The sequence below is a fragment of the Equus caballus genome, chromosome 4, assembly GCF_041296265.1.
Source record: "Equus caballus isolate H_3958 breed thoroughbred chromosome 4, TB-T2T, whole genome shotgun sequence".
Lineage (NCBI taxonomy): Eukaryota > Metazoa > Chordata > Mammalia > Perissodactyla > Equidae > Equus > Equus caballus.
The window spans coordinates 64,885,416-64,912,009 of NC_091687.1; the positions used below are offsets into that span (position 1 = coordinate 64,885,416).

Consider the following 26,594-nt stretch of genomic DNA (forward strand, 5'->3'; position numbering starts at 1 on the left):
TCTCAGCATTCCCTGACTTGATGGCGTTGTTCATCCTCAAGATGGGCCAAGTACATACTTGCTTCTTCTAGCCTTAAAATTATTTGATTTGGTGCTTGAAACATAGTTTTAGAGTCCACGAGTCAGAAAGACATATTCCTATTTTTTTACTCCTGCTCTCTGCAGCTCTGTATGTGTGAGTGTGTGTGCATGCATGCGCTCCTGCATTAGAGTAAAGTGTGCAAGAGAGAGAAACGTGATGCAGATTCTCACGGGCAATTCTTTTGCAGTTAGCTCTGAGGGCAGCTCCATCCTATGAAGATTTTGTGGCCGCGTTAACCATAAAGGAAGGTGACCACCAGAAAGCAGCTTTCAGTGTTGGGATGCAGAGGGATCTCAGCCTTTACCTTCCTGCCATGGAAAAGCAGCTGGCGATACTGGACACTTTATACGAGGTCCACGGACTGGAGTCTGACGAGGTGGTATGACGTCTGCAGGACAGGGCCACCTCCTAACTTCAGGGAATAAAGTTCGCGAAAGTGTTTTGTTGCCCTGTTTAATTTCCAGCAGCAGCAGCAGCTTCAGCCCTCTCCAGCCCCTTACTTGAGGGGATGGAGAGGAGGAGGCAGAGCCTAGTGCTTTTATATATCATTTTTTTAAATGCATGTGTGTTTTGTGTATTAAAAAATCAAGGTGCTATAGATTTCAGTTCAAAGGGCCTCTGGGAACCAAATCATACCTGTTATGTAGACTTGAACAGCAAGTTAGAAGAGCAGACTTGACAAATGAATTTGTTAGTTTTGTGTTTTGTTTTGTTTTTGGCTTTTAGTTTTAATGGGCCACCCAAACCAAAGCTGAAAATGAGCTAGTTCTGTATCAAGGGCTGTAACTCACAGGCAGGGTTCCAGGCAACTTAGAACTAGACTAAAACTTTGGACGGAGCTAAGCCCCTTTGTCGAAGCTGTTGACACGTAGAGTTTGCTCTCCTAGACCCTCCCTGGGGAACCCTCTGCTCTGTGGCTCTGCGAGTGAGAAGAACCTGGTGGCAAGGTGCTCGGGGCACTGGTGTGACCATGTCAGTGTGGGAGGTGGACTCCATAAACATGGGATCCATCCCTGTTTACAGGTGGGGACACTAGGAAGAGATGAGCGGTGTGCCCTGAGCCCAAGCTGGAGGATGTATGGGAGAGGGGGACAGGTCATCCAAGATGACCCCTCTCTAGTGCCCACACTTTCCCAGCATGCTTTCCCATGCATTATGTCAATCGGACGTGACAGCAAAACCGTGACATTCATGGATTCTTACTCAATTTCAAAAGTAAGGTTTAGAGATTGAAGGATTCACTCACAGTCACACAGACGCTAGAGGAACCAGGTGATTTCTAAGTGTGATCTGGACCATCTGTGCATCAAAATCATATGGAGTGCTTGTTCAGAAAGCAAATTCCCCGGCCTTACCCTGACCTGAAGAACCAGAATTGTGGGGGCAGGACTCAGGAATCTGCATCTGAATAAACTTTCCAAGTGATTCTTGTGCACACAGAGTCAAAGAACCATGAGATCAAATTCTAGTTTTCACAATTCCCAGTCTTCTGCATGGGCTAAGTGATGTGTCCATTTCTTCAAAGAGAAAGAGGCTATCATTGAAATAAAATAGATAAAGGGCAAGTGAGAAGTGGAGTGAGTTTACCCAGCAGCTTCTTAATTGAACCAGCGTCGACGCCCAGCCAGTGGGCCTTGGTGTTGCACACAGCGACCACAGTTCTGAATGTGCTCTGTGATCAATCTGGGTTTAATCACCAATAGTCAGAGCAAACTAAATGAAGCTCTTATCAATCTCAGAAGCTTTGGGACTCCGTCATGATTTAAAAGTGACGTTTAAATGTTTCATAAAACAACCTTGTGTAGGCATTCTCCTGAAAAGTGTGATGCCAGGACTGTGGCCCTAGTCTCTCGGCAGGCCACGCTGCCAAGAGTGTGCATGGGACAGAAGCCACGGGTGCCTTCTCCGTTCAAGTCTACTTCTTTGGAGTAGCTGGAAGGGAAGTTCCAGCACGAGGTAGCTCCCCAGGGTAGAAGGTGAGCTCCTTCGAGGGGCACAGGTGCGTGCTACCTGGGCAGTCCTGGAGAATGCTGTTCCTGGGCAAAGAGAACTCTCTCCTTAGGCAGAGAGGTTACTGTGGGGGGGGGGGGGGGTATTGATTTTGTCTCCTGTCTGTCTTTAAACAAATAGGCGCTGTTTAGCTCAAATGAATGAAGCAGGTACTCTGCTCATATAAAGACTTCTGGGAAATGCTTAAACTTAGAAAAGCAACGTCAGATGTTTTAAGGCTAGGGAGAAAAAGGGTGCTAAAATGACATTGATTCTTTTGTACTTTAGCATTTGCTGTTGACAGCTGCCAAGGTGTGCGTGTTATTTTACCCCACTCCCACGAGTCATTAGTGTGGATCTCCTTCTCTGGCTACTGTGAATGTGATGGCAGGACTAGGGGATAATTTAGACTTCCTGCCCTTGACATAGCCTCCTAAAGGGGAAAAAAGAAAAAGCAGCCAGTCTTTGCTCATAGCTTGCATGAAGACACTTTAGGCGTTGTGCCGTTGGGAGGGGATGCTACCAGGAGATTCTGAGTGTTGTGAGGCATGACCGTTTAAGCAACTGCTGGGGCTCCTTGTCACCTCAGGTGAACTCGTGTGGTCTCTTGGAGAGGGGGGTGGGCACACTGAAAATACCTCAGATCTGCCACTGAGGCTCTGAATATACACAAAAAGAAAGCTGCTCGGCATGGCCGTTTCACGTTTGTAGGTACTGCCTTGGTGTGTGTGACTCAGTTCTCTCAGTAGGAAGGGTTTCATACTTTCTGGGATCATCAGGAACCCAGATCAGAATAACTTGAGTAATTTGAATGTTACATTTTCTACTTACCCTTTTTCCAACCCTACAGAAAGGGAGTAATGTCTTTTGATAGATATTTTCCTCACTGGAGCGTATTAAGTTTGCCTAAGATGTGTAAAGCTCTGAGGGTCCTTAAGTAAAAATAACTAGAAATTGAACCTAATGCTAGATGATAAATTCAACTTGACCCGAAGCTTGGCACAGTCAGAGCATCCTCCTGGATCTGCAGTATTTGCTTCTCCATTTTAGTTAAAGTCGTGATTTGTGCTAGTTTGCAGTTGCTATCTAAGAAGTGACAGAGAGAAAACATAGTCTTTCCCTCCATATCCTCTGAGATTCCTGGGGCATCTAAGCTTTCTTTCGCCCTGATAGTGAGAGGAGGTGAGAAAACACTAGGATGTTTGTTGACAGAGTAATCACCTTGCTCTCACTGCTCAGAACATCTTTAGGATTCCTTTTCTAGAGTAACTTTTGAAGAGATCCTGGAGAAGAAGGTCATGTGTCTTCTGGGTGTAGTAGAAGCTGATAAGTAACATTCAGATGACCCCTCACACGGCGCTTCTGTGCACCTCATTTCACCCTGCCTGCCCTCCTCCCCACGGGAGAAGCCAGGCTTCACGCCTAGGAGGGATCAGTGTGTATTTGTCAAACTGAACAAAGTCCTTTCAATGATGGCAATTGTTTTGTCCTTTGAAAGCAAATTTCATTCCTTGTAGCTAATCCTGGTGAAAAATGTTAAGTTGGAGGGATACCTTTTGGGGGTGAAACCAACTTGTGACTATGAGGTAGAGATGATTTTCTCATCAGCTCTTCATCCAGGTCTGCAGGGAGTTCTGGAAGCGGGGCTCTCGGTATTCATTAGGGTGTGTAAGTAGTGGCTTGAGGCACCTTCTCATCATTATTCATATGTCATTCTGAACATACAGCTTCCCCTAATGTCATGTTCCACGCTGAGGGTTATCTGAACTCCGTAGTTCAGCCTCACTGCCTCTGCCAGCAGTGCCCCATCAGAGCACCAGGTCCATCCCCTCTTAGCTGTTCTGCCCCATTCCTCAGCAGCGTCTTCTAGCATGTATGTGGGGCATCTGGCACAGACCTAGCCCAGGGCTAGGTGCCCAGTCAGTGGGGATTCTGTTCTCTTCCCAGGCTGCAAGAGCTTCTTAAAGAACCGCTATTTCCATTTGTGGCTGTAAAGCAGGTGACTGCCTTGTATGTGGCATCTAGGAAAGGTGACCTATTGTAAGATGAGTGCTGCTGGAAAAGTTTGCAGTCTTCTCTTTTGATTATTAATTGCATGTGTGTATATATCCAAACAGTTAATGCTTTCAGCTTTGTATTTTCGGGAAAGTGTTTTTAATTAAGAAAACTGTGGTATGGACCAATCAATAAAGTACACTTTTCTTTATTAAATTTGAAGGAAGTCAAAGAGCTGAAGTAAGAGGTATCTTACTAAGGAAACTGAATCTGATTGTGAAAATCCTATGTATGAAGAAATATCACTTAAGGCAGTGCAAAGAGTCAGAGGGTCGTGAGCAATATAAGATGTGAGGCGTTTTGGAAACTTTCTGAAGGAAAACTATTTCTGTGTTTTTTTCCTACTAAACTACCATGTCCTATAAGAAGTTGGTTACATAATGGTGCATTTCTAAATCATCGATTAAAATCAGTTGCTTCTGATTTTAGTCATAGGTTTTACAGTTCTTCAGTTTCCCCACCCTCATGTTTCATTTCTTTTTTTAAGGTGAACTATCAACCTTTTTTACATTTTTAGATTTAGGATTTATAAGTAAAATATGTTTTAAGCCAGTGTTCTATTAGCTGAGCTAATGTGTTCAGCCTTAGAGGGCCTGACTTCAGCTGCTCTGTGATCTGGTACAGTCTGTGCACGAACTTCCGTGTGTACAGTAAACCTGCGTTCCTGTGAAGTGTGTATCGAATGCTTTATTTAGAAATATGTTCTGCTTCTGGATGTCCCTTTGTAATTGCGATTGCTTACTCAGGGGTTTCATAATAATGACATAAGAAAATATTCGTTAGCTGTCTAATGGTGTTTTAAGACTGCTCATCTATTACAAGATTGTTAGGGGTTCTTTCAACAATTCCATGAACTTGTTGTTCACCAGACTTCTCTGTAAACGTTCCCATTTCCCACCCTGTTGCAGTCAGTCTCTGTGCAGAGGCCGTTTGCATGATTCCCACTAGCACTGCTGCATAAGGCACTCCAGGGCATGACTAAGTGACATTGACGGTAGGTCGCCGCATGCATTGACTTTTCTCTCCACTGTTTTATATATATAGCCTTTCACTAAAAGGAAAAAGCATACTACTACTCTGTACTGCGAGAGTTTTCAAAATTCTTTGGTTACTCTTTTTAATCACTTCCCTTTCAGATTGAACAAATGTTTTCAGCTAAGCTATGTGAGAACAAAAGAAAGAGATCCTGTTTGTTTTAAGCACCATCCTTTCTATTATATGTATTTAAAGCGTGGTCAGTATTTCCTCCGTGTACTTGACAAACAGAAACCACCCTGCGGATGGTCCCCTGGGATGAAGGCACCTTGCAAAGCTGACCTCATCCCACACACTCCTGTATGCGTAGATGCATATGGAGTCAGTGATGACAAGGGTGATCCAGAAATAATTCTGTTGCTTCCCAGAAGGTTAACGAGCCAGTCTCACGGTGTGTTTGATGTATGAGTCCCCTGTGTGATGACAGTTTCACTAGAATGTCAGTAAACAGCTCAACTACCTCATATGAAATTGGCTGTGGACAATCTGTGTCAGATGAGACATATATTAAGGTCAATTTAATCTAGTTATTAGATTGGACCAAATGATGTCTCTATAAAGAAGAAACATATTAGACCAGATGCCAAAGGCTACAATGTACATAGATTTCCTTGGATTAATTTTTTAAGTCAATGTTTAATTCGACCCCCAGTATTCTTATCTCGAATGTTTGTGGTTTCATAGATCCATGCTCTTTGAATATCTGTCACACGCAGTCTTATGTTACCTGTTCTTGTCCTTCAGCATTTTGAATGAGCATCATAATGACAGTAGAAAGCTAGTGTCAAGTGGTTTGTTGATTTCTTAATTTTAATGGACCTTTACTTAGAATGTAATGTGTTGGAGCCTTTTAGGACCAACTGATGAATGAGAAGTTCATGTTTAGGTTTCATGTAAAACTGTCCAAGTTCTTACTCTATATCTTGTGGGGAGGGGAAACACGGGAGGGTTTTACTTTTTTTTGCAAAAATGTTTGAAAATATCTGTCAGATTTTATATTCGTTAGTTATAATAAACTTATTTTTAAAGTATTTTACCAAGTGCTTTTGTGTGGTTTTCTGCTTAATTGAAAATGTCAATAACAAGTATCATTTATGGATCACATGCTAATTGCTGGCATCGTTCTGGCCCTTTACAAATATGAAGACATTTAATCCCCACAGTCACTCTATAGGGCCTGTACTATTACTTTCCTCAGGTTACAGGTGGGAAACCCGAGGCACAGGTTGCTGAAGCCCCGAAGCCCCTTCCCTAATGTTCCACAGCTGATGAGGGGTAGTGCCAGGCTACACCTCAGGCTGCCTAGCTCCAAAATCTTTATAAAACTATATCAAACCTAAACAAAAAATAGTTTTGAAGCGTCAAATGGCTTCTGTAATGGCATTGCCCTGGGTGTTCTAAGCGCTCTAGAAAGACTAGCTGCTTTCACAGATGCTGTGTTCTTTGACCTGGTCAAATTCTGTTTTCAGAGAAACCACAGAACAGATAGATGAATTTGCTACAAATGTTTGCTAAAATTTTTTTTTTTTTTTTTGCTAAAACGTTTGAATAGCTGTGTGGTTTATAAATTTACATTCAATAGCAAATACTTTTTTGCCTAAATCACTTGATGATGAAGTAGGGTTGAACGTGTCAGATTTTCTCTCATGTACTTGTTGGTAGTTGTTAAGGTGTCTGTAGAAAGATATATATGGCTGGCATTGGGGTGCTACCCTGTCCACAGCCCCTTCTCAGAGAGGCTTCCCACCTATTGGCCACTTGAGGCGTCCTCTCCAGCCGCCTCTTTAAATACATGAGCTGAGCCAATTAGAATTGAGGGGAAGGGAATTGAAGGGAGAGGGAGAAACAAGTGAAGTGTGGTAGGTGCTTAAGCAAAAGGGTCCTATGGAGTCTGAGCTGGAGCAGCCATGTCAGGCCATGTGCAAGAGAAGAACGAAGAGAAAGTGGAAAGAAAGGGTGGTGCAGGCACACCCAGAAGCAAGGACAAGGAATTGTGTAGTCACCAGGGCACCAGCAAGCTTTCCTTGAAGGCTGGCTTCCCCTTTCCTACTTCCGGTTCTCAGGAGGCCTACTCTCCTGCCCTGAGTGTCCTCCCCTTGAGAAACCTGTCTCTCTGCAATATGGCCCCAGTCTTTTTGCTTAGACTGCTTTTAGCACCTTCTATCCCTTGAAACAGTCGCTGTGATGAGCAGTTGTGTCCTTGTTCCACACTGCATATGGGCAAGTCTTAAAGGAAAACTAAAGCGACGTACACTGAAGAACTACCACCACCATCATCCTTGCTGTCTAAAATGGGAGTGCCTGTCCAGACCTGAAGTCAGTCGGTGTGGGCTTTGTTTATTCTAAGTTATGGGCAGTTCTCCCACAGAACCCCAGGGGCTTTTTTTTGTAATGGCTGCGTTCTTATAAATGTTGAACGTCAGTACTGCCGGAGACGGCTGTATAAGGACCAACTGTCTACCTCCTGCCTTCTCCACGCCTACCTGGAGCACTGTGCTCAGACAGGAGTTGTATGAAGAAAGTCAGTTTCTGTCCCTTAGCTCCACCCTCTGGGGTACTTGGGAACCATGAAAAGATAAACTTCCTGGAGAACAAACCACGGTAGGTTCAAAAAGAGAACACCTTTGGATATCTGTCCTGACTTCCAGTGGGTCAGGGAGTAGAGCTGCCTCATGGTGATGAGGGACCAGCTGGAGAGGCTACGTGTGTCTGCTGCTTGTTGTTCTACCAGAATCTGCAAATAATGGTACATTTTCTGTCTGTTCTATGATTATTCTACGATAACGTGGATACTCCTGGAAGATCTGTGCTTAGTGGCATCAATGGAAAAACCAAAAGAGCAGGAAGGAATGGAACCAGCCTAGAGTTGGTATTTGTATTTGTGCTTATGTTCGCACAGGTAGATTAGTGGCCTGAGACCCTTTTCACGAGCACACATACACGTGTGTGTCTGTATCCACGCTGACGTCAGCACTGAGGACGTATTTGGGTGGTTGGCTGTGTGGACGCATCTCCTTCCTCAGAGAACAGACTTGTCACATTTTTGCTAACACGGAGTGTGTGGCCAATTTTAGGGCTTTTTTACTTTGGCTCGATGGTCCAAGTTGTTGAAAATTTTTTAGATGTTTTAAAAGTCAAATCCTGCTTCAAAGTCCTTCATGAGATCACCTTAGACAGTCCCCTGACTGTTGTGTTCCACTGACCAAACCTCTTGCCCCGAGTTTTGTGAATCGCTGAGGAAGATGGGCTGATTCTCAGCCTGGTTCCTCCTGGTTTACACCTGGCTCTCTACTTGCATCCCTGCAAACTTGCTAAATTCACTTGTCTCCACGGCTTCAGATAGCAGCCTCCAGGCAGATAACCCTTGAATTACACTTCTGGCACAGGTCACCCACCTGGGTTGTGGTCTTGGAGCTCCAGTCCAGACCCCCCTGCCACTGATCATCTACCCTTAGATGTCCTGCCCTCATCTGAAACCCCAAATCCAAACTTGGTTGCCCCTTAAGCTTTGCCATCTAAGTCAGTGGCATCAGCATTATTCTAGTCTCTCAGGCAAGAAATTCAGATGCCCTAAACTGCTTCCTCACTTCCACGCTCTATGCCCAGTTTGTTATGAAGACCTGCCTTGACCTCCACACCCCCAGTGGCTACAGCCTTGATCTCTGAATTCTGTGCTCTTTTCAACCTGTCTGTTGCTGTCTTCCAAACCTGAAAATCCTTTATGACTCCATGCCATGACTCAAATTCCTTCACAAACTTGGAGTATCCTTTCCCCTTCCCCCTTCCTGAAGGCCCAGATTGAATCTCTCCTGAAATACTGCCTGGATACAATAAATCCCAGCCATCGGTTTCACCTCTAAACCACCTCTTGCATTTCTTTTTTGTTTGTGTCTTAATTTTGGTGGGAAGATTGGCACTGAGCTAACATGTGTTGCCAATCTTCCTCTTTTTTTTTTGCCTCCCCCAAACCCCAGTACATAGTTGTATATCCTAATTGCAGGTCGTTCTAGTTCTTCTATGTGGGATGCCACCACAGCATGGCCTGATGAGCAGTGTGTAGGTCCGCACCCAGGATCCCAACCAGCAAAACCGGGGATCTCAAAGCGGAGCGTGCAAGCTTAACCACTCTGCCACAGCCCCAGCTCCCACCTCTTGCATTTCTAAACAATACTGAATAAGTTAGAACTTGGGATGGGAAGTGTAACTGCATGGTAACTGAGTAGTTCTTTGGTGTATGTTTTAGTTATTGGTTAGCCTCCTGCCTCACTAAATCGTAAAGTTCATCTCGTTCAAGTCAGTGCACCCAGCCCCCAACAGTGCCTTCCTTGTCCATGGGAGGATTCCAAAATCGTCTTAGAAATTGGGCATTACCTCAAATGGTACTCCCTGAGTCTTTCAGATGTGTTAGTTCTGTTGTCCAGCTTGATAAAAATATTTGGAAAGCCATACACATCTCTTCTATTCCTTCCTGCTTTCTTGGTTGCTCAAGAAATATTCTGAGCGGGGCTGGCCCCGTGGCCGAGTGGTTAGGTTCGTGCACTCCGCTGCAGGCGGCCCAGTGTTTCGTTGGTTCGAATCCTGGGCATGGACATGGCACTGCTCATCAAACCATGCTGAGGCAGCGTCCCACATGCCACAACTAGAAGGACCCACAATGAAGAATATACAACTATGTACCGGGGGCTTTGGCGAGAAAAAGGAAAAAAATTAAAATCTTTAAAAAAAAGAAATATTCTGAGCAACTGTCCACTCAGAGTATAAATACTTTGTGTTTTTTATATTTTGCCTTTGTTAATTCAGGTATAAAATGTTTTTTAAATGGTGCTTATATGTACAAAATTATGAACAATTAGAAAGCAAAGTCCAGTTCATTGTTCCCAGCCCTGTTTGTACATTAGAATCACTAAAAGGACTTAAAAACCAAGCAGATAAAAACATTGATGTCTAGGACCTTCCTAGACCTCCTAAATCTGTCTTTGGAAGGCAGCCTCTCACTTGTACTGTTAAAGTCCCTGCCAGTGATTCTAATATGCAGCCCAGACTGACACCCCCAGAGCTGCTGGTTTAGTCCTTTAAAATTGTTCTCTGGGGTCTGTTAGGATAAGTAAGACCAGATCACAGAACCACCATCTCTTAAAGTTTAAAATAAATATGAATGTTAAAAGGAAAAACTAGTTTAAAAAAAATTCACCAGAGTGACATCAGCATCATGGCAGAGTGAGTTTTCCCAGTAATTTTTCCCCTCCACATACAACGAATAAACATCCACACTCCAAGAAAGGACATCCAAACACAACACAAAAAATATCAGAGAGACCCACACAACCATATGATAGAGGGTGGAAAGGCTGGAGCCCACCTTGGAGGAGGTGGAATGGGATAAGAGAAAACTTCACTCCCTCCCCTAAAGACTGCTATCCAGGACCACAGGACGCCTCCAAGAGGGAAGGAACAGGGGAGGGAACATTTGTTTGCAGGAACATCAAAGACTCCCAAGAGCCCTTGCAGCCTAGGGGGAAGCCCTCTACCAGGGCAGAAGCTCTCACAGGGGATGACCTCATCAAGCCAATACCCCAAGAAAGCAGATAGCGAGAGCAGAGGCTGAAAACCCCCAGAGCATGCAGGAGAAAGCCTCCCTCCCCCCACCTGCTCAGCGTGGCTCCAGCCCCTGGGATTTTGGGTGAAGGCAGAGGGCTCAGAATACGTGGTTTTTGACCCCACCCAGTGGCAATAGGTGCTAACTGTGACCAAATAATGCTAGATGTGAAAAAACAGAGCCACTCCCTCTAGCAATATCAAACATTATATGAGATCTCCAGACCAGAGAGAAAATGACAAGTACCCAGAAGTCAGTCCTGAGGACGCAGAAATATGTAATCTAAATGACAAAGAATTCAAAACAGCTATCATCAAAAAAACAGGTTAAAGAGAATGTAGAGAAACAATTCAATGAGTTCAGGAGCTACTTCACAAAAGAGATTGAAAATATAAAGAAGAATCAATCAGGAATATTAGAAATGAAAGACACAATGGAAGAAATAAAATATGGCTTCCCTGAATGCTCAAGAGGACTCCATAGAGAAGCGTATCAGCATAATTGAAGATAGACATGTTGAAATGCTCCATATAGAGGAGGAGAGAGAACTAAGACTAAAAAGAAATGAAGAAAGTCTCTGAGAAATATCAGACTCAATTAGGAAATGCAGCATAAGAATTATAGGTAGTCAAGAAGGAGAAGAGAGGGAGAATGAGTAGAAAGCTTGTTCAAAGAAATAATAGCAGAGAACTTCCCAAACCTAGGGAAGGAAATCCATGTGGAAGACACTGCCAGATCTCCTAAATATGTCAATGTAAAAAGAGCTACTACAAGGCATATAGTACTGAAACTGACAAAACTGAATGACAAAGAAAGAATACTAAGGGCAGCAAGGCAGAATAAAGTAACCTACAAAGGAACCCCCATCAGGCATTCAGTGGATTTCTCTGCAGAAACCTTTCAGGCCAAGAGAGACTGGAATGACATATTCAAATCTTTGAAGGACAAAAACTTTCAGCCAAGAATACTCTATCCAGCAAAAATATCCTTCAGATATGATGGAGAAATAAAAACTTTCCCAGACAAACGTAAGCTAAGGGAGTTGGTAGCCATGAGATTCCTCCCACCCCAAGAAATCCTCAAGAAGGCCCTCATACCTGAAAAAAAAGGCGGGGAGAAAGGGGTTACAAAGAACAGAGTAAGGAGATAAATAGATAGACAGAATCAGAGCAGGATAGCAAATACTCAAGTATAGCATTAAAGACAAAGGGAAGGAAAACACCAGAACCAAAGATAATCTTGTCATTTTAACCACAAACTCATAACACAAGATGGAATAAGATGTGAGAAAAACGACTTAGGAGGGGAAGAGGTAAGGGACTAAATCGGTTTAGTCTGAGGAAATTACAGGCCATCAGAAAAGGGACTATCTTATCCATGAGATTTTAAATACAAACCTCAGGGTAACCACTAAACAAGAAAGCAAAACAGAGACACAAATAACAAATGAGAAAACAAACAAACACAACATAAAAAACTACATAACTTGATTGGTAGACTAAAATACATAGGATGAGAAACGAAGGAAATGCAGGAGAACTGGCAAACGAGTGATAAAATGGCAGCATTAAGCCCTCATATGTCGATAATCACCCTAAATGTAAATGGATTGAATTCTCCAATAAAAAGACACAGAGTGGCAAGATGGATTAAAGAACAAGACCCAACAATATTCTGCCTCCAGAAAACACATCTCAGCTCCAATGATAAACACAGGCTCAGAGTGAATGGATGGAAGATGATACTTCAAGCTGTTGGCAAACAAAAGAAAGCAGGTGTTGCAATACTTAGATAAGGTAGACTTCAAGATAAGACAGGTAAAGAGAGCCAAAGAGAGGCAGTTTATAATGATCAAAGGGACACTCCATCAAGAAGAAATAACACTTACAAATAACTATGCACACAACACAGGACCACCGAAGTACATAAAGAAACTATTAACAAACCTAAAATAAGACATTAATAATAACACAATAATAGTAGGGGACCTCAACACTCCATTCACATCAATGGATAGATCATCCAGACAGAAAATCAATAAGGAAACAGTGGGATTAAATGAAAAGCTAGAACAGTTAGACTTAATAGACATATATAGAACACTCCATCCAAAAACAGAAGGATACACATTCTTCTCAAGTGCGCACAGAACATTCTTAAGAATAGACCATATTTTGGGAAACAAGACAAGCCGCAATAAATTTAAGAAGACTGAAATAATAACAAGCATCTTTTCTGATCACAATGCTATAAAGCTAGAAATTCATTACAAGAAAAAAGCTGAGAAAAGGACAAAGATGTGGAGACTAAACAACATGCTATTGAACAAGCAATGGATCATTGAAGAACTTAACAGAACAGTCAAAAAATATCTGGAGACAAATGAAAATAAAAGCATACCATACCAACTCATGTGGGATGCAGCAAAAGCCATATTATGAGGAAAGTTCATTGCAATACAAGCTCACCTTAATAAACAATAAAAAGCCCAATAAGCAATCTCAAGCTACACCTAATTGAATTAGAAAACAACAAACAAAGACCAAAGTCAGCAGAAGGAGAGAAATAATAAAAACCAGAGCAGAAATAAATGCTATTGAAACAAAAAAGGCAGTAGAAAGGATCAATGAAACAAAGAGCTGGCTCTTTGAGAAGATAAATAAAATTGACAAACCCCTAGCCAGACATACAAAGAAAAAAAGAGAAAGAGTTCAGGTAAATAAAATTAGAAATGAAAGAGGAGAAATAACACTGGATACTGCAGAAATACAATGGATTATAAGAGAATACTATGAAAAACTATATGCCAACAAAGTGGTCAATCTAGAGGAAATGGATAAATTCTTAGACTCTTACAACCTCCCAAAGCTGAATCAAGAAGAAATAGAGAATCTGAAGAGACAAATCACAAGTAAAGAGATTGAAACAGTAATCAAAAGCATCTCAAAGAATAAAAGCCCAGGACCAGACAGCTTCCCTGGGGAATTCTACCAAACATTCAGAGAGGATTTAATACCTATCCTTCTCAAGCTATTCCAAAAAATTAGGAAAGATGCAATGCTTCCTAACACATTCTATGAAGCCAACATCACTCTAATACCAAAGCCTGACAAGGATAACACAAAAAAGGAAAACTACAGGCCCATGTTGCTCAAGAACATAGATGCAAAAATCCTCAACAAAATATTGGCAACCCGAAAACAGCAATACGTCAAAAATCATACATCATGACCAAGTGGGATTTATACCAGGGACTCAGGGATGGTTCAACATCTGCAAATCAATCAATGTGATACACCACATTAACAAAATGAGGAATAAAAACCACATGATCATCTCAATAGATGCAGAGAAAGCATTTGACATGATCCAACAGACATTTATGATAAAAACTCTTAACAAAATTGGGATCGAAGGAAATTACCTCAACATAATAAGGCCATATACGACAAACCCACAGCCAACATCATACTCAATGGGGGAAAACTGAATGCTAGCCCTCTGAGAACAGGAACAAGACAAGGATGCCCACTGTCACCACTCTTATTTAACATGGTACTGGAGATTTTGCCCAGAGCAATTAGGCAAGAGAAAGGAATAAAAGGAATCCAAATAGGGAGTGAAGAAGTGAAACTCTCACTGTTTGCAGACGACATGATCTTATATATAGAAAACCCTAAAGAATCCATCAGAAAACTATTAGAAATAGTTAACAACTACAGTAAAGTTGCGAGGTACAAAATCAACTCACAAAAATCAGTTGCATTTCTGTACTCAATGAACTTACAGAAAGAGAATTCAAGAATACAATTCCATTTACAATCGCAACTGAAATAATAAAGTACCTAGGAATAAATTTAACTAAGGAAGTGAGGGACTTATACAATGAAAACTATGAGACATTTTTGAAAGAAATAGATAATGACATAAAGAGATGGAAAGATTCCATGCACATGGATTGGAAGAATAAACATAGATAAAGTGTGCATACTAGCCAAAGCAATCTACAGATTCAATGCAATCCCAGTCAGAATCCCAATGGCATTCTTCATGGAAATACAGCAAAGAATCCTAAAATTCATATGGGTCAACCAAAGACCCCGAACTGCCAAAGCAATACTGAGAAAAAGGAACAAAGCTGGAGGCATCACAATCCCTGATTTCAAAATGTACGACAAAGCCGTAGTGATCAAAACAGCATGGTACTGGTACAAAAACAGGCACACAGATCAATGGAACAGAACTGAAAGCCCAGAAAAAAAACCACACATATACAGACAGCTAATCTTCAACAAAGGTGCCAAGAACATACAATGGAGAAAAGACAGTCTCTTCAATAAATGCTGTTGGGAAAACTGGACAGCCACAAGCAAAAGAATGAAAGTAGACCATTATCTCACGCCATACACAAAAATAAATTCAAAATGGATCAAGGACTTGAAGATAAGTCCTGAAACCATGAAACTCCTGGAAGATAATATAGGTAGTACACTCTTTCACATCGAACTTAAAAGGATCTTTTCAAATACCGTGTCTTCTCAGACAAGAGAAACAAAAGAAAAAATAAACAAGTAGGACTTCATCAGACTAAAGAGCTTCTGCAACGCAAAAGAAACTAGGATCAAAACCAAAAGGCAACCTACCAATTTGGAGAAAATTTTTGTAAATCATATATCCAATATAGGGTTAATCTCCATAGTATATAAAGAACTCACACAACTGAACAGCAAAAATCAAACAGCCCCATCAAAAAATGGGCAGAGGATATGAACAGACATTTTTCCAAAGAAGATATACAGATGGCCAATAAACACATGAAAAGATGTTCAACATCACTAATCATCAGGGAAATGCAAATCAAAACTACACTAAGATACCACCTTACGCCTGTTAAAGTGGCTATAATCACTAAGACTAAAAATAACAAATGTTGGAGAGGGTGTGGAGAAAAGGGACCCTCATACACTGCTGGTGGGAATGCAAACTGGGGCAGCCACTATGGAAAACAGTATGGAGATTCCTCAAAAAATTAAAAATAGAAATACCATACCACCCAGCTATCCCACTACCCAAACAACTTGAGATCAACCGTCCAAAGTAACATATGCACCCCTATGTTCATTGCAGCACTATTCCCAATAGCCAAGACATGGAAACAACCCAAGTGCCCATCGACTGATAATTGGATAAGGAAGATGTGGTGTATATATATATATACACATATATATACTGGAATACTACTGAGCCAGATAAAAGGCAAAATCATCCCATTTGCAGCAACATGGATGGACCCGGAGGGAATTTTGCTTGGTGAAATAAGCCAGACTGAGAAAGACAAACACCAGATGGTTTCACTCCTATGTAGAATATAAACAAGCACATGGACAAAGAAAACAGTTTAGTGGTTACTAGGGGAAGGGGTCTGGGGGGTGGGCATAGGGGGTGAACGGGAGCACTTAAGTGGTGAGAGACAAGAAATAATGTACAACTGAAACTTCACAATGATGTAAACTATTATGAATCTCAAATTTAAAATTATAGATTATGTATTGCCAGTTCAAAAAAAAAATTCACCAGCAATGAAGGGAAGGAACCCAACCTTGTTGTTGTGCCCTAAACTTCCAAAGATGATCGCCAAAGTAAAAGACCAGATTTTCTGGCAAGAATGAGAAGAGTTCTTAATCCTGACCCCCACTGGGAGAATTTGCAAAATCCATAATTCTCATTAAAATCTCAGGTTTTGGAAAGAACTTGATTGGAGAGTTGGGGCAAGATAAGTAGACATCTCTTTCTTCCTCTGAATGGGGCGTGTGTGTGTGTGTGTGTGTGTGTGTCTCTGTGTGTGTCTCTGTGTGTGTCTCTCTGTGTGTCTGTGTCTGTGTGAGTGTAGGGGGATGGGTGTTGCTAGGGAGAGATGGGTAAAACAAGGGACAGGAACAACCAGCCCATTCCTGAATTGAGGGAACAAGCCCATCCCAGGATCTCCTCGCCCATGATACAGTAGATATGTCTCCTCTCCATTCAGAATTCATCCCAGTGCAGGACTTCATGCATCAGAAGACAGAGCAGAGTCCAGTCCCTCCAACAAAAGCCAGTGTACAGAGCTCCTCCTCCCTCCCCCATGCAGACACAGACACAGGCAAGCAGGGCTCAGCCGTGGCCAGTACACACTGGTAAGGCTGTGCTGGTTATTGAAATATCTAAATGTTTCCATGCCAGGAGGTAAATAACCATTTTCTGAAACGTCTCATGCTGCTCAGCCCCTCTCGCAAAAACCCCCCCAACTCCAGACCACCCCACAGCCCAGCCACTGAAGAAGTAACATGTGGTCCAAGAAGGAACCTTCAGTCCCCTGCCCCAGAACTATGGCCAACCTCTGTTCTGCTTGTTCAGTGTCTGTGTCATGCTGGTTATGAAATGTTTAGAATATGTATATATATATGTATATATATGTATAATGACTGGTCTCTTAAATTTTTTGATAATCTTTTTTTAAACAAACTTGAATGGATTTTTAAAGAAGTATCTGTTGGCATAGAGAAATATTTAAAGTTTAGTAATTGCCTCAGTTTAGTTTCTTGTCTTAAATACAAGAAAATTAGCTGAATGCTATTTTTTTAAAATGTGATTAGAAATAAATATGATAAATAAAAATACGTATGAGTCTATGCTTATAAAAATCTCCTCTATCCTTTTATCTGTATCTGTGTAAAAAAGTCAGGAAGATGTTCCACTAAAGTTGATGATTATTTTTAAGTGGGTACTGATTTTATTTGACTCTTTTCTTTATACTTTATTATATTGCTTGACTTTTGTTTGATACCCATGCTTTTTATTTTAAAGTTGGGGAGGCATGGTATTCTAAAAACAAGGTTAAAAAGCATTGTATAGTGTGAGTGGCCCCCTGGTATAGGCGGCTTTTTATAATGACGTTTGCTTTATAACTCATAGCTAAGTACTTTAAATTTTTACCTTAATCTCACCACACTTCCTTTTTTTCACTGGTTATTTTTGTTATTCCTTTACCCACCCAAAGATATTACTCATCTAAATATCCCATTTTATATAACTCATAAGTGTTGTATTCTTTGGGGGCTAAGGAGAAAAACTGAGCACCAGTGTGCATCTAGTCACTTGCCCAGTGCATCTGAAATAAATGAAGAAGTGGAAGCAGAAGCCGTTTGGAACGGTTGACAGCCCTCTTCCAAGGGGAAGCCAGGAAGACTCAGCAACATGGGAATTTTGCACATGAATTGGCTGCGGTCCATTGGAGGAGCTGAAAGGCTTCTTTCTTTGTGCTTCTTGAGTTTGGAAATGAAATGTCAACCCTTTTCCTGCCCAAGTGAAATTGCTGGGCAATAGAGCTGTAATTCAGCGTTAGCTCATGCCGCTCAAACTCAGCTGCCAGCGATGGCGGATGAGAGAATGTAGCAGGAAACTTTAGTCAGTCAGTGTTTGTTTTAAGGACCATTCAACGTTATGTTTGCGGAAGCCCTGTTTTCCATTGTGGCAAGTGTGAGAGCATCTCGCGACCCTGTCTCTCTCTCTGTCACACAAGGAGTTTTATAAAATCCCAAATCCCTGATGTGATTAGTATAGAAAGACTATCACTGGATTGTAGAGCTAGAAGACACCTTCGTCCTAGTGTGGGTCGTGACAGCTATAACAAAAGATTATTGTAAGGATCAGCAGGACTTGTACATAACGTGCATAGCACAGTGTCAAGCAAGGGAAGAGCTCTGAAGATGGTGGTGGTGATAATAGTTGTTATTATTGCTGTTTTTTAAAGGGAAGTAGAACTTTAAAGGTTATCATGCCTGGAGTTTTCCTGGCTCAATCAGCCTTTTCTTATTTGGGCCACTTGTCACTGCTCTCACAGAGGATTCACTGCTGTCCCTAGGGCAGGTCCCCTCCCTGCCCTGAATATCCTGCAGCCTTGAAGGAGGAGACCTTCACCTAACCACGTTTCCATGGAGACTGGGGTACTTCCTCTTCCTTGCCTGAGCCCTGGAGCCAGCTGTGATGCTTCATAGCTGTATCCCAGATGAAGGATTCCAGAAGAATGACTATCTGGGCTTTAGGGTGGATACTTTCCATAGGACCCCTCCCCCTCACTCCAGAGAACGTCTAATATCTGTTTCTGCCTTGATCTCTTCTCCCTTGTTCTAGAACACACTCATTTCTTGGAGTCACTGCCCCCTCACTATTCTGAGTTCTGGTTGGGCTGCCAGACACAGTGCCCAGTCCTCTAGCCACAGCAATGGCCTATCCCAGGACTGCTCTGGGACCATATATTTGGACCCTGGGAGAGAGTCTCCCTGTTATGAACTGCGTGTTTGTGTCCTCCCTCAAATCCGTGTGTTGAAAACCTGACCCACAATGGGCTGGTATTAGGAGGTGGGTCTTTTGGAGGTAATTAGAGTTAGATTAGGTCATGGGGTGGGGCCCTCATGATAGGATCAATGCCCTAATGAAAAGAAGAGGAGATCTGTCTGCATGCACTGACCAGGAAGGCCATGTGAGGACACAAGCGGGAAGAGGACACTCACCAAGAACCCAAACCATGCTGACACCCTGATCTCAGACTTTCAGCCTCCAGAACTGGGAGAAATAAACGTTTTTAAGCCACTCAGACTGTGGTGGTATTTTGTTATAGCAGCCTGAGCTGACTGAGACAGTCCCTTTTCCTTAGGGTTACCAAACTGGGATGGCAGAAGAATGACTCATCTGCAGCCTCCCCTCCCTTGGCTTCAGGGAGGTCTGCAACAGGAGGAAATGAGGGAAACAGAGAGAGCTGAGAAATGGCAGCACAGGGGCAGAGAGTGAGAGCCAGAGAGAATGAGGGGATGACATTGCTGAGTGCTGGATCAGAGCATGCCTGCAGCTAGTTCCACGGCTGTCTTTCCCAGTTATACAAATCAATACATCCCCTTTTATTTAGAGCTAATTGGAATTAGGTTTCTGTCACTTGTAACCGAAAGAAGCCTAAGACATTTTCAAATAAGTCCGAGCCGTTTGCCTTTGGCCAGAATATCATATTTCTCTCTCTATGCTTTCTACCTCCACATAATATACAGGTATGTTCTTTTGTGGTTAATAGAAGAAAATTGACCAGCATCCCTAAACTGGGGCCATCAAGGAGTCCAATTAAGTCATAACTATTTGATACTGCTGCAGCATCAGGACCCTGGGTGCATTTTTGGTTTCTGTTAGCCTTTACCTCCTTCCTAAATGACTATAATGATGAATATTTATAGACTACCCAGAACCATGTGAGGAACTTCATATAGACTATCTCATTTAACTCTCAGAATAACCATGAAGTATATGCTATTATTAACTCCATTTATATAAAAGGAAACTGAGGCTTAGAAATGTTGCTCCGTCTGCCCAGGGAGCATGCGCAGGAGAGGTAGCACTGAGCCACAAGCCCAGACAGGCTGACTGGGAGCCCACATCCTTACCACTGGGAGTGTGATGTGAGAGAGAGCAGAGCCTGCAACCACACAGACCTAGAGTCAAATCCCAGCTCTGCCACACTGCCTGTGGGGCTCTGAGAATGCTAATTAACTTCTGAGTTTCCCTTTCTCCCCTGTAAACTAAGAGAGTGAGATTGCAGTAAATGAAGATCATGAGGCGCGTTGCCTTACTCACCTGGACAAGCCAAAGCTTGGTGATGTTTTTATCAGGGCCTATGTTCGAATCTTCTACACAGAGTGAGTGCTCACAGGTTGCGCAGGTGCTTCTGTGCCCTTCTCACCTTTCTGAGTGTGAGGATGGAAACTGCACAGGACTTGGGATGGACAGATCTGGATTCTGGTCCTGCCTTGTAATTTATAATCTGGGTCACCCTGGGCACATCATTTAACCCCTCGAGTCTTTGTTTCCTCGTCTGTAAAACTGAGATGGTGTTGTTATGAGGATTATGTGACTTGAACATATTTATAGCATATAGTGCCTAGCATGTGGCGAGGACTAATTAAGTTGGGATGGTGGAGTGGTTAGAGAAGGTACTGCTTCTGATGGGTGGTTAATCCCTTCTCGGCTCACTCCAACTGCACCTTGACACAAAGGAAATCACATCATCAGGAGGGACATCTTTAGACTGTTCATAAATGTAAAATGTCAAATATTACACTTAAGGCTTTTAAAGTTCCTTTTAGTTATTTGATTTAATCTGTTAAATGTTCGGGATTGGTAGGAGAGGAAGTTTCTATTAAAAGAAAATTATTTAAAATATCTCACATTTTAGAAAATAAGATGTTTAATCACACGCCAAATAGAGATCTCTCTATCTGATACAGCCCCTTGCCAGTCCCTGCATTGGAAGACTGCGTTCTACTAGCAGAAGGGTCCCCAACACCAGGCAAGCAGCAAAACACTGCAAACAAATGGATCCTTGGGGCATGCGAGTCACCATGATGGGTGCCTTGCAGACAGAGACATGAATCAGATACACTCCCTGCTCTCCAGGAGTCTACAATCTAGGAATGGAGATAAGACGTGTTCTTGAATAAGTGTGCTATGAAACAGAAGGTAGTGCAAGCTCTACGAGAAGTATAAATAAAATGCTTTGGGAATCCAGAGAGAGGAGTGTGTCCTTTTAGTTGAGGGCATGGGACAAAGGCTGCCCAGAAGGGTGGCAGTGAAGTTTGGGCCTCAGGAACAGTGAGCCCGTTAGCACTCTTTTGGTTGCAAGTGACTGAAGACCTAACAAACACTATCAACCAAATCAACCTCATTGACATTTGTAGAACACTATGTCCATTTGCAGAATACACATTCTTGTAAAGTACACGTGCAACATTCACCGAGTTAAACCATATGCCGGACCATAAAACAAGTTTAAAATTATTGACGTGAAGAAAGATTCTGGGAGGATGAGAATGGCAACAGAATAATTCTCAGTCTCCGAATTCCCACATAAGAACAATCAGAACAGCTAGAAAGCAAAACCAAAACTTCATGAACAGCTTTTACTACAAGACTAGGTGTATTAGTTCCCTAGGGCAATACCAAATCACCACAAATTAGGCAGCTTAAAACAACAGAAATTTGTTCTCTCAGTTCTGGTGGCTAGAAATTTGTTCTCTCAGTTCTGGTGGCTAGAAATCCAAAATCAAGGTGTTGGCGGGGCTGCGCTCCCTCTGAAGGCTCTAGGAAAAAGAATTCCTCACCTCTTCCTAGCTTCTGGTGTTCCTTGGCTGTGGCAGCATACCTCCAGTATCTGCCTCCACCTTTACATGGCTGTCTTCTCCCCGTGTCTCCAAGTCTCTCTCTCCTTAGAAGAATACCAGTCATTGGATTTAGAGCCCACTTTAATTCTGTGTGACCTCATCTTAACTTCGTTATATCTGCAAAGACCCTATTCCCAAATAAGGTCACAGTCGCAGGTATCAGGAATTGGAATTTAAACATCTTTTTGAGGGACACAATTCAACCTATAACACTAGGTGGCGTCATACCTAACAATATGATAATGAATGTTCCCCCCTGCCATATCAGGAACAAGGTAAGGATGTTTGCTCTCACTGCACGCCTTCTATTCATTACTGAAGTTGAGGTCCTAACCAGTGCAGAAAGGCAAGAAAAGGTATACACATGGAAAAGAAGAAGGAAAACATTTTATTTGCAAATGATCTATGTACAAAATTCTGAGGACTCTACAAAGACTACTAGAGCTAAGAGCTGAGCTGAATTTAGGATGTTCGCAGGACACAAGATCAATAAGAAAAATAAATTGTATTCCTACATACTAGTAAAAAACAATTCAAAAATAAAATTTGGGAAACAGTGCCATTTAAAATAGCATAAAATAACCAGGAATAAATTTAATAAAATAGGTACAAAACCTCTACACTGAAAACTATAAAACATGTCTGAGACAAGATAAAGAAGACCTAACAAATTTTAAAAGGCATACCATGTTCATGGGTTAGAAGATCTGATACTGATAGGATGTCTCTGACTTGTGTTTTATTGTTCACACCATCTAGCAACTCTCTGACACCAGCTGGGTGTCTTATAATTCAACTCAATTCAGTTCTGACACTGTCCACGTAGAGAAAGCATCAGATTCCACAGGCTAAGGACTCAGTCCTACAAGGTTGCCCACCCCCCTTCAAATGCCAACGGCAAGTCCAGCTTGTTACCTATGCCTCTCACTGACCAGCTATAGATCGGAGGTTCCTACAACCCCTTTCTTGGGTTCAATTAATTTGCTACAGTGGTTCACAGAACTCAGAGGAACATTTACTTACATTTACCAGTTTATTCTAAAAGGATATAACTCAGGAACAGGCAGATGCAAGAGATGCATAGGGCAAGGTATGTGGGAAGGGGTGCAGAGTTCCCAGGCTCTCTCCAGACATGCCATTCTCCCACCACTTCCACATGTTCATCAACACAAACCCTGTCCTTTTGGGACTTTTATGGAGACCTTGTTACATAGGCATAATTGATTAAATCATTGGCCATTGGTAGGTGAACTCAATCTCCAGCCCAAACTTCTAATCACATGGTTGGTTCCCCTGGCAACGAGCCCCCATCCTTAGTGCTTTCCAAAAGTTACCTCATTAACGTAAACTCAGGCATGGTTGAAAGGGGTTTCTTATGAATATCAAGTTGCCTTTATCACTCTTATAACTTAGGAAACCCCAAGGGCTTTAGCATCTTTGTGCCAGAAACAGAAGACCAAATATATATTTATTATTTAAATCACAGTGTCACAATGTCATTTCTTCCAAAATTGATTTAAAGATTCAATGCAATCCCAGTAAAAATATCAGCATGTAGATATGACACCAAAATCATGATCAACAAAAGAAAATATAGATAAATTGGACTTTGTCAAAGCTAAAAACCTTCATGCATCAAAGACATTGTCAAGAAAGTGAAAAGAAAAACTAGAGAATGGCAGAAAATATTTGCAAATCATATATCTGATAAGGGACTTGTATCCAAAAAGTACAAAGAACACTTATAACTCAACAACAAAAAGACAAACAACCCAGTTAAAAACTGGGCAAAAGAGAAATAGACATTTCTCTAAGAAGATATGTAAATGACCAATAAGCACAATAAAAGATGCCCCAAATCATTAGTTATTAGAGAAATGCAAGTCAGAACAACAATGAGATACTACCTTGCACCTCCTAAAATGGCTATAATGAGAAACAAAACAAAAAACAGAAAATAACAAGTGTTGACAAGAATGTGGAGAAATTGGAACCCTTGTACATTGCTGTACATTGTAAAATGGTGCAACTGCTATACAAACAGTTTGGCAGTTTCTCAAAAAGTTATACATAGAATTACCATATGACCCAGCAATTCCACTCCCAGGCAGAGACCCAAAGGAATTGAAGGCAGGGACTTTCAACAGACACTTGTATGCCAATATTCATTGCAGCGTTATTCTAAATAGCCAAAAGGTGCAAATAACCCAAGTGTCTATCAACAGATGAATTGATGAATAAAACGTGGTCATACAAACCATGGGTTACTCAGCCATAAAAAAAGGAATGCTATAACATGAATGAATCTTGAAAACATTGTACTCAATGAAATAAGCCAGATACAAAAGGACAAATACTGTATGATTACACTTATATGAAATATCTAGAATAAACAAATTCAGAGAGAGAGAAAGTGGATTAGAGATCACCAGGGGTGAGGAGGAGGGAGAATGGGAAGTTATTGCATACTGGTTATAGAATTTCTGTTTAGAATGATGAAGATGCTCCAGAAATAGGTATCGGTGATGTTTGTACCACGTTGTGAATGTACTTAACGCCGCTGGATTGTTTACTTAAAAATGATCAAAATGGCAAATATTATGTTACATATATTTTACCACAACTTTAAAACATTAATAAAGTAATATACCAAAAATCGTTGCATGAATTGTACACTTTGAATTGTATACTTAAATTTTACACTTGACTTGTACACTTTAAGTGGGTGAATTATATCTCAACAAAACTGTTTAAAAACTACCAGTAGGATTTTTGTAGAAATTGATGAACTAATTCTAAAATTTATGTAAAGGACCTAGAATGACTAGAACAATCTTGAGAGTTTACCAAGTTGGATGACTTAAGTTAGCTAATTACAAGACTTTCCGTAAAGCTGTAGTGATCAAGATGATATGGTGTAAAGATCCATGGAACAGGAGAGTTCAGAAATAAACCTACAATTTTTAGCCGGTTAATTTTTGGTCAAAGTACCAAAGTAATTCCATGGTGAAAGGAATATCTTTTCAACAAAAAGTTCTGGAAGAACTGGCTATCTATTTGGGAAAAAATGAACCTCAACCCATACCTCACACCGCAAAAAAATAACTCAAGATACAGCATATTACTGCATGTGAAAGTGAAAAGTCCAAAAGTTCCGCAAGGAAACATAGGGCAATATCTTTGTAAATTTGGTGTAGACAAGATTTCTTAGAACACAAAAAGCATGAACCATAAATGTATGTAAATCATATTTAAATCTAAAAAGTTAAGTAAAAAACTTGTTCTCAGGAACAATAGAGTTAAAACAGCAGAGCCGACATTGCAAGGTTGGAATAGCCAGATCAAAACAGCAAGTTCAAAGCATGAATTCCCACAAATCAGTTAGAAAATAGACAAAACACAATTGAAAAGTTACAAAGGTTATGACTAGGTAACTCACAAATGAGGAAATAGAAATGGCTGAAAAGGGGATGGTTCCATATGCTTACCGGCCACTCGGGGATCATCCCCTGGGTATTGTGTGTTTCTACTTTTTATCATTTTTCTCTTGCGTTATTTATCTTTTATTTTTATTTCTAGTTACACTGGTTACATGAGTAGCAAATTTCTTCTCTTGGATGGTGGCTTGTCTTTTCACTTTGTAGCTCATGCCTCTTGTTTTAAAACAAGTTTTTAATTTTAATATAATCAAAATAGATCCGTTTTGCCTTTGTGATTGCTGCTTGTTGAATTTGGCTTAGAAAATAATTCCATACTCAAATTTCACTAAAACATCATGGGATATTTTTTCCCAATAATTTTCTAATTTTTCAGCTTTAGGTCTTGAAACCATCTGGAAATTATTTGTGTAGGGAGTGTGGTTTGGATTAATTTTATCTTTTCCTTATGGATAGCCACTTGTCTCAGTACCTTTCCTATAATTTAAATGCCACCACTATCATATATAAATGAGTTTAATTCTATGCTCTGTTCTATTCCGTTCACCTAATTGTCTTTCCCTGGGCCAATACCACACTATTATTTAAATAAAGTGTTGATATCTGTGGAATCAGGTCCCTCCACTCCACACACACACACATCTTGTGTTTCCTCTTAAAAAGAGTTTGGCTATTGTTCACCCTTTAACCTTTTGTATGAAATTAAGGATCATCTTGTCAAGTTCTGAAAATTGTCTTGTTAGAATTTTTGTTATACTTGTACTGAATTTATTAGATTGATTTTGGGGGAAAGTGCTGTTGCTACAAAATTGTATCTTCCCTTCAATAAATATGGTTTATATTTCCATCTATTCAGGTATTCTACTATGTTCTTCAATAAAGTTTTATAATTTTATTGATAAAAGTCTTGTGCATCTTTTGTTATATTTATATATAACATATATTTATATATAACAAATATATGTATATATTTGTTTATAATGCTAGGTACCTTATATTTTATTGTTACCATTGAAAAATATATCTTTTTTTAAATTACATTTTATAATTTTTGTTACTGGTGAATAGCAATGTTACTGATTTTACATTCAACAACAGTTTTACTGTTTTGCATTCAACAACCTTGATAAACCCTTATTTATAGTAGTTTGTAGATTCTTGAG

The 26,594-nt window shown here is 41.0% G+C and overlaps 1 protein-coding gene across 2 annotated transcripts in view; it reads left to right on the forward strand.

Moving 5' to 3' along the window:
* Positions 1-6,197, forward strand: part of PLEKHA8 (pleckstrin homology domain containing A8) — a 51,065-nt gene extending 44,868 nt beyond the window's left edge. Inside the window, exon 14 of one of the 2 annotated variants that reach the window (NM_001197039.2) lies at positions 270-521. In NM_001197039.2, coding sequence (NP_001183968.1) covers positions 270-467 — 198 coding nt within the window. In that variant the 3' untranslated portion in view covers positions 468-521. Of the gene's footprint in view, positions 1-269 lie in introns of both variants that reach the window. The other variant, XM_070264203.1, reaches the window with a different exon arrangement.
* The last annotated feature ends 20,397 nt before the right edge of the window (positions 6,198-26,594 follow it).